This window comes from Apteryx mantelli, chromosome 11, assembly GCF_036417845.1.
Source record: "Apteryx mantelli isolate bAptMan1 chromosome 11, bAptMan1.hap1, whole genome shotgun sequence".
NCBI lineage: Eukaryota > Metazoa > Chordata > Aves > Apterygiformes > Apterygidae > Apteryx > Apteryx mantelli.
In genome coordinates this window covers 28,642,420-28,650,524 of record NC_089988.1, presented here as the reverse complement: position 1 = coordinate 28,650,524, position 8,105 = coordinate 28,642,420, and the positions used below count along the sequence as shown (strand labels likewise).

Sequence of the window (8,105 nt, the reverse complement as noted above, 5' to 3'; positions counted from 1 at the left end):
TCCAGACGCAGGAGGATCTGCCTCTGGAAATCTCTAGAACTGTCTGAAATACCCACTTGGAGAAGCCCTGCACCAGTCAGTCCAACACCTAATTTGGAAGGTGTTAGGAATTCAGTCAATCTCCTAGTTTCAAATCCATCCCCTGTCTCAAACCTGCCCATCAGCTCACCTGTGTGGATTACTAGATGAGGGAGTTCCTGGACCACCCAGGGGATTCATGACTTGAGTGCTCTGAGTGCACACACAGGCACAGGCCTGATAGCCTGTTACCCACCCACACCACAGTTATGACTGTAAGAGAAACCTGAATTTCATACCTGGAACTTGATTTCCAAAGCTTTTGCCACAAGTACTGGCTTTTAGCTAGCACTCTGGCCTACCTCTGCAAGCAAGTGAGGCAGGAGAGTTGTTTCCTGTGTCTAAAGACAGGTGGGATGAATCAACCTTTATTTCACGGCATTGGATATAAACAAAGAGAAAATGAGAATCCCTTGTGCAGTTCTGGTCTCCCACCTCAAGAAAGAAAAGTAGGACTAGGAAAAGGGAAGGGAAAGTTGATGAAGGCAGCAAGGCGAATTTCACTATGCATGACATTAGTTACCCTTGTCACACCTTCAACTGACTGGGTTCTGAAATGGATCCTCCCAACCGTACCATAGCAAGCAAATTCTTCCTGAAGGCCTTTTCAGTCACTCCTCAAATGCAAATCCTCTTCTTCACACTGCCGTGGGTGATTTATCTGCTCACTGCCATGGGGAATATGGTCATGATAGCCATCATTTGGCTCAATCAGTTCCACACCAGCGTATCTCTTCCCCAGCAGCTTCTCCTTCTTAGATATTTGGTTCCCTTTGCCCCTAAAAAGTTTGTCGGCCTCATCTTGGAGATTAAGGCCATCCCACAGCTGCTTGCCGGTTCCAGACCTTCCTTTTCATCTTCCTGGGCACAGCTGATTTCAACCTGCTTGTTGTGATGTCTTTCAATTGCTGTGGGGCCATTTGCAACCTGTCACACTGTACCATCTGTATGAAGCCCTGGTTGGGCTCCACGCTCATCTTTATCCATTGGGTGATGGCATCTCTATTCTTGCTCAGCTCCACCATCTGATATACCAAGGTACCCTCTGTCCCCAGTAAAGAGACTCTTTCTTCTGTGGTCTCATCCCTTTGATGAGAGCAACCTGCATGGGCACCAGCTACCTTCAAACATGACCTTTGTTCCCTTCTCCGCTATGTTGCTGAGCTCCTTCACACTGACCCCTGTGTCTTATGCCTGCACTAGATCCTGAGAATACCCTCTGGGAAAGCCATAAGAAGCCTTCTTCACCTGCATATCTCACACTGCCATAGTCACTATCGCATAGGGTATCTCCATTTTTGGCTATGTGGGGCCTGAATACAGCAAATCCTTTGAACCAACCAAAACCTGATAAAAGGGTTCAAGAGGGTTACCCCCATGGTGAGCAGAGAAGCTGCTTTGCTGTAAGCTCTCGGCAGCTTTGCAGGTTCCTCTAAGAAAGTACATTCAGGAGAAGCATGATTTTAGCTGACAGCCAGCAGACTAAGAACACAGTCTGTGGAGAACCTCTGTTTCACTGCTTGAAACCCATCATCCCCTCCTCCTGCCCTTGCACTATTGAAGCATCCTATTTGTGGAATCATCTGCTCCTTTCCTTTATATGTCTAAAACCAAATGCAAAGGTGGAGGGAAAATGTCTGTATTTATTGCCTATGTTTTTCTTGGGCTTCCTTCTGTTGGACATGTTCTTTGGTTTGAAAAAGAAATTAGCTACTACATTAATTAAGAGGGTGGAGACAGAAATAGTGATTTCATTGACTTCATTAGAGGTGTCTGTGAGCAGCTGGTGTCTGTACTCATTTTTCTTTGGCTCCCTGTATAGTCAAGAGAGCTCTAGAGACGGGATCCTCCCAGACCATAATTGACAGGCGAAAGAAGTGTTACCAGTCTCTTCCAGACACTCTTCTCTCTCTCTGCACTGACAAGATGGGAGGAAGCTAACTTGCTCAAACCAAAGTGCCCAATGTCTAAAATATAACCCGGCTTAGTATTTTTGTTGTTGTTGTTGTTCCAGACCCTTCTTATTTCAAATAATCAAAAGGACAGCCTTTAAGTCCTTTAAGATGAGAAGATTTCCCCCTTCCCCTAAAGGGAAAGCAAGGCATTTAGGTCAGGACATTTAATACCAATGTTTCCTCAATGTTTCTGGAGAAACAGAGAGGAAGAAGCTGTGGAAGAAAGCAGGGGATTACAGAAGACATGCTCAGTACCGGCTTGTTTTGAAAGCAACAGCCTCACAGACATTCCAAGTCAAAAAAGGCAAGTACTGAAAAGTAGAAGGAATAACTTTCAACATGCTTATCTACATGGATGGACTGGCATCTGCAGATACTAGTAAGTATTTTTGCTGGGAGGCTAGTTTGGCTTTTGAAACACAGATGTGATGGATGTTTGCAATAGGTCCAAGTGAACAGGGAATTTCCCAGGCATGGCATGAAATAGTTCACAACCTCTTTACAATACTGTGCTCGTGAGAAAGAATCCTTTGTGAGTGTCTGGAAAAGGTAGAAAGAAGACAGTAAAATCTCTGAGGACTCTCAGTAAAATGTGAAGCAGAGAAATCTGGGTGTGATGAATGGCTGAGAGGAATATTTCTGTCTGTGTTACATAGGAAGCAAGCAAGGGAGCAAAGAAGGAAGGATCTACCCTCCCGTTGAGACTGTGAAATTCTCACACTTGCTTCTTCATGCTCCTGTCTCAGCAGGATGTACTGAAATTGGGCATGGGAGCAGGAAATGAAACTGCGGTTGCTGAGTTCATCCTGGAGGGTTTCTCAGGGCTTGATCAAAGGCTACAGCTGTTTCTCTCCCTGATCCTTTTACTCATGTATCTGACAACACTGAAAGGGAACACAATGATCATTTTCCTCGTGTGTGTGGATCACCGCCTGCAAACCCCCATGTACTTTTTCATCAGCAATCTGGCATTCCTGGAAATCTGGTTCACATCCTCCACAACCATCAAACTGTTGGTGATTCTGAGCTCTGGAAGGAGAACAATCTCATTAAAGAGCTGCTTTGCCCAGTCCTATTTCTATGTTGCCCTCGGTTTTACAGAGTTCGCTCTCCTTGTTGTCATGTCCTTTGACCGCTATGTTGCCATCTGCCAACCTTTGCATTATGCTGCCATCATGAAGCAGCAGCTCTGCACCCACCTGGTTGTTGCTGCGTGGGTCCTAGGCTTCACACTCTTGAGTTACCGCCTGGTCCTCCTCTCAAAGCTGACTTTCTGTGGCCCCAACAAGATCCAGCATTTTTTTTGTGACAGCTCCCCCTTATTCAAACTGTCCTGCTCTGACACCACCCTGCTTTGGAAAGCAGACTCCATTTTCATATCATTTGTAGTGCTGGGTTCCTTATGTTTAATCATGGTGTCCTACATGTGCATCTTCCACTGTATTCTGCACATGCCATCAGCATCTGGGAGGAGGAAAGCTTTTGCTACATGTTCTTCCCATCTCACTGCCTTAGCCATTGTCTATGGAAGCTGCATTGTTCTCTATGCACGGCCCTCAGAAGGGGTTTCCTTGGAGACCAACACAGTTGTAGCTTTGCTGAACACTGTCCTGTACCCATTCTTAAACCCCTTCATCTACAGTCTCAGAAACAAGACTGTGAAGCTGGCCCTGGAGGAAGCCCTTGGCCGTCCAAAGGTTTGGCTTTTCCCCCGGTCATGATGCTTTTCATGACAGCAATTCTAATTATATGTCAGTGTTGTATCACACACACATATATATAGCTATTAAATACAGGTGCCTCAGGAGATTTATTTTCTCATTGGATTGTAGTAGTGAAAGGAAGGAATGTGAATTGTGTGTCTTGGTTACAGGGGGTTATTATAAACAACATCTAAAAAATATTAATAAAATGTTGAACACACACACACACACACACACACACCAACTTTGCTGGGACTGGGACTTAGACTGCCAGTGCATGCTGACACAAGGAAGTTTTCATAAGTCATCTCAGGAAATTTAGCTGAAAACTCTGGGGACAATGTCCAAGGGGTGTTGAGGAAAGCGCAAAATGTCTTCTCTCACTGAATAACAGAAGATGCTAAACATGAAAATTAAGCTCAGACACTACAATGGGCTCAAATTCATTGGATTCAAATCCATAATACACTTCTCAGTTTCATTAGTGTGATGAAGACAGCCTCACTGATTTGTCAATGATAGCATGCAGATGATAGTTTTATTATTCACTTTGGAGGGAGATTTCTTAAAAATGCATATTTTCATAAGATACTGTCAGTTTGTCCACTATTAAAAGCCCTGCTTTATCTCCACTGGTGACTCCAGGATGCATTCTCCTGAAGGGAAAAAAAAAAAGAATGTATTTCTTCTTGGATAATTAGGCATTTTCTACCTTCTTTTTCTTTGTTGAAGGAGTATTTCATGTTTGAGAATTATTTCAAATAAACTATGTATGCTTCTATCACACTTTTTTCTTCTTGTCCATCAATGAAATTATATATTCCCCCCTTATTTTACACTTCTGTCTCCATCCATATCTTTACATGCCAAAGGGATGGGCAGAAGCATGTTCAATTGATAAAAGGAAACATCTGTTAGAAAAATAATCAGCACACAGAGATCCCTTTTCTCCTTTTATTTTGCAGTCCACAGGGAAAAACAAAGCACAGGGGAAGGGAAAGCACTGCCATTGCTTTACTCCTTTGCAGTTGTTTCTAATCAGCATTTCATTTTGTTAGGGCTTCTGAGGAGCAGAATTACTGTTAACAGCTTCTTTAAATTTTGTGCTTGAGCGTCCCATTTCCAAAGGGAATTCTATAAGGGTGAACTCTTTTTAGGAAAACTGGGTCCAGTTCATCTCTGCAGCCTGACTCCTCATGTGGGACCCCAAGGAAGCTACGGCGTTTTGGGTGACCAAAGCTCAGCTCAGCAGAGCACCTGGGCGCTCTTGGGCAGCTCAGTCATCTTGCTCTGGGCTGAGTCCTTGTGCACCACAGTGAAGGATGTGGTGGCCCTGGGTCTTCCCATCCAGACCCACAGCTCCACCAGCAACACAGGGTTAACGTATGCAGGCAGACGACTAGGCTCTGCCTCAGAGTTGAGATAACTGAACAGGGCGTGAGAAACTAGTGGCTATGAGAAATCACTGGACACTGCAGGGAACAGAATGAGACCCTGCCAAGTTACAGACAGCACGGTGAGCGATGGCTGGATTTCAGCGGTGGTTAAGGGAGAGTTATATGAGAAAAGGACAAGCATCACACATAACTCGTGTATTGGGGAACCTTCGGGGAGTAGACTCTTGCAGCACCAGCGGTACCGAGGTAATGATATCAGAAGCACCGTATGAGCCAGAGGTTGCCTAGCTAACAGTACCAGAAATATTAAACTTGAGTACATAGGCAGTAAAACTGGCACCAATGAAAGAAAAATACTTGGAGATGGGCTGTTTATTTCAAAGGGGATAAAGCTGGAGAAAGGGAGGGATCAAGCTGGATCATGGAAGAAGCAGCATGGGAAAATGGAGGCAGAGGGAATAAAAGGGGCCAATCATGTGCAAGCAAGCTGCTGGCAAGGACACTTGTCTGGCCAGGCTGTGTACCTGGTCTCTGCGGTGTAGCCTATCATTGTATTAAATCCTTTTCCTAGCTCTTTTCTGGGTGAGCGTGCTCACTGTTCTGCATGAGCACATGTGTGGAAGGCTTGCAGACGTCAAGGCAGCCAGCTACCAGAGACACCCGTGTGAGGGTGCGTGTGAGGTCTCCTGCAAGCTTTGAGTCTGATTAGCTGCTGAGCAAGAACAGGACCAGGCCGTTTGTATCGTTCATGTTTATGAGTGCTGCTCATGTCTCTGTGGTGCCTGTAAAGGTACTGTGCCCCTGCTGGAGGTGATTTTTTGGTGGTCGACCATGTCCGTACAGAGTATGTGTATGCCTCTTGGAAGTACATGCCCCGTCTCGCTGCTGGCATGACCAGGGAACAGGGAACCACAGCAGTCTCCCTTCCAGCGGACCAGGAAGGAGGAATCCCTTTATTCAAAAATCCACTGGATCCAGTGTCCTTTAACAGCACAGGTCCTGGAGGTGCTGCAGCCACTTGGTCTTGATGTTGAGGTCCCGCTTCTCCGTCACCTTGTGGTTCCCAAAGGGCACAGAGGCTTAGGCTTTGGGGTTGCAGCGTGAAGGACCAGCTTTGGCACATATCTTTCTAGTTCCCCACTATTGATTTAAGCAATACAAATACAGAGAGTTTATAAGTGTTTGGGTCAGTGATCCCCTAGAGTCAAAGGCAGTTTTGTTTTGTTTTGTTTTCTGATCAGACTTTCCATCTGCCAACCTTTATCATAAAAGTGGCTGGGGTTGGACAGGCAGTGCCATATGCTCTACCCTCCATTTCAAAACCATCCACAGAAAATAGCACTATTTATTCAATCTAAATAGCAGGGGCAATGACCACTGTTCTGTTGGTGGTCCATGAACAGGACAGTTGTGCTGAGCAAAACTCCATTGTGTGAGGATCTGCTACACATTACTAAACACATCTTCATCATGTCCAAGGGTAAAAAAAAGCTGGGGGATATTTAAGCCAAATAATGATCTCAAATATCTCAAGACCTATTTCCTCCTTTTACACAACAAACATTACTCTCATGTTAAGGATGGCAGGAAGGTATTTGGGTCGAGAAACATTTTTGAGCTTTGTCAGGCATTGCACAAACATCTCCATAGCTGCATTATTGCCATTTCTGCCTGCTACGAGACTGCAGATAACATGGGCACAAGAAGAAGGTGCCCTAGCTGCAAGCTGATGTGTAGATCTGGGGCAGCACAAGGCCCTGGCTGTTAGTCTTTAAATGGTTTGTCCAGGATTTTGTGAGAGAGGTGCCCAGTCTACATGCAAAAGCATCACAAATGTAAAAGCCGGGAATGCTTTTTGTATCGTGAAAAGATCTTGAACGTCAGCCAGCACCAGTGTTTCACACCTGTGGTCGAACCCCAGAAACAGGGAAGGGCTGTATTTGCTGTGCTACGTAACATGTGCAGGAAACTGGGACAAGTCACGTTTCTCTCCTGGAGGTAGCACTGGAAGTAGTGTGGGATGAAAAAGGGGTGGAAAGGAAAGCGCGGTGAGAACGGGAGTTCAGGAGGGTCACGAGTCTCGGGGACTTTCTGGGATTGGCTCCGCCCGCGCCGGCTCCATGGTCTCCATGGCGAGGGACAGTCTGCAAAGCACTTCCCATCTCTATGGTCATCTGGACAGCCTATCTCTATGGTCAGGTGGCTCCTCTGGGCCGGCCTCCAGCGCTTCTCTATTGTCTCCTGGCAGAGGGACACTCTGGGATCCCCCCTCTGGCCCCTTTCTTGGGCTGCTGATGGAGACAAAATTTCAGGGCCACCCGCTCACGGCAGATAATGCCAAAGGCTGTGATGGGCCCTGGGTTGTTCGCCCACTGCTGAAAAAAAGGCCGTGGCCTCCCAGGGCTCCCGTGACGTGCACCTGCATCCCCTTGCGGAGACTTGCCTAGGCCCCGGGGCAGAGCAGGGCCCTGTGGCAGCAGCACCCCGGCAGCAGCGTTTCCCTGCCGACACTCCCCTGCAGCACAACTCCCGCAGCCCTGGGCCAGCCCGGCGCCACTCCCCCTCGCTCCCCGGCCCCGGCCCCAGCTGGCAGCAGCCGCCGCAGGCTCCACGCACACGAGCACATGCCAGGCCGCAGCGTCGCTCCGGGCTCCCTGCACACCCGCCGCTGCCGCAGCTGCTTCTCCGCGGCCTCGAGAACGGCGCCGCGGCAGGGCCCAGCGGGGGCGGGGCCGGCGGCACCAGGGGCGGTGGCCGTGGACACACAGGCCCCGCCCCCTCACAGGGCCGGAAGTGCCGCCTCCTCCCGTGGAGCATGCGTACTGGCGCAGAGGAGAGCAACTGAGGGGCGGGGGCGGGGCCGGGGCTGTCCGGGCCCTGCGGGGAGGGAGGGGGCGAGAGGCGGCTGGTGCCGCGCGGGGCAGCGTCTCCTGGCGCGTGGCCGCCCGGAGCCTGGAGCCGCAGTGCTGGGA

General features: G+C 48.1%; 1 protein-coding gene across 1 annotated transcript; it reads left to right on the top strand.

The window, feature by feature from the left end:
- The first annotated feature begins 2,764 nt into the window (after window positions 1-2,764).
- Window positions 2,765-3,754, top strand: LOC136993062 (olfactory receptor 6F1-like). The gene has a single exon (XM_067303082.1). The coding sequence runs from the start codon at window positions 2,765-2,767 to the stop codon at window positions 3,752-3,754; it is 990 nt and encodes a 329-aa protein (XP_067159183.1).
- Window positions 3,755-8,105: the final 4,351 nt, after the last annotated feature.

Bases quoted from the DNA above. Each gene is read 5' to 3' on its own strand.
- LOC136993062 (XM_067303082.1), top strand. From the start codon at position 2,765: ATGCTCCTGTCTCAGCAGGATGTACTGAAATTGGGCATGGGAGCAGGA.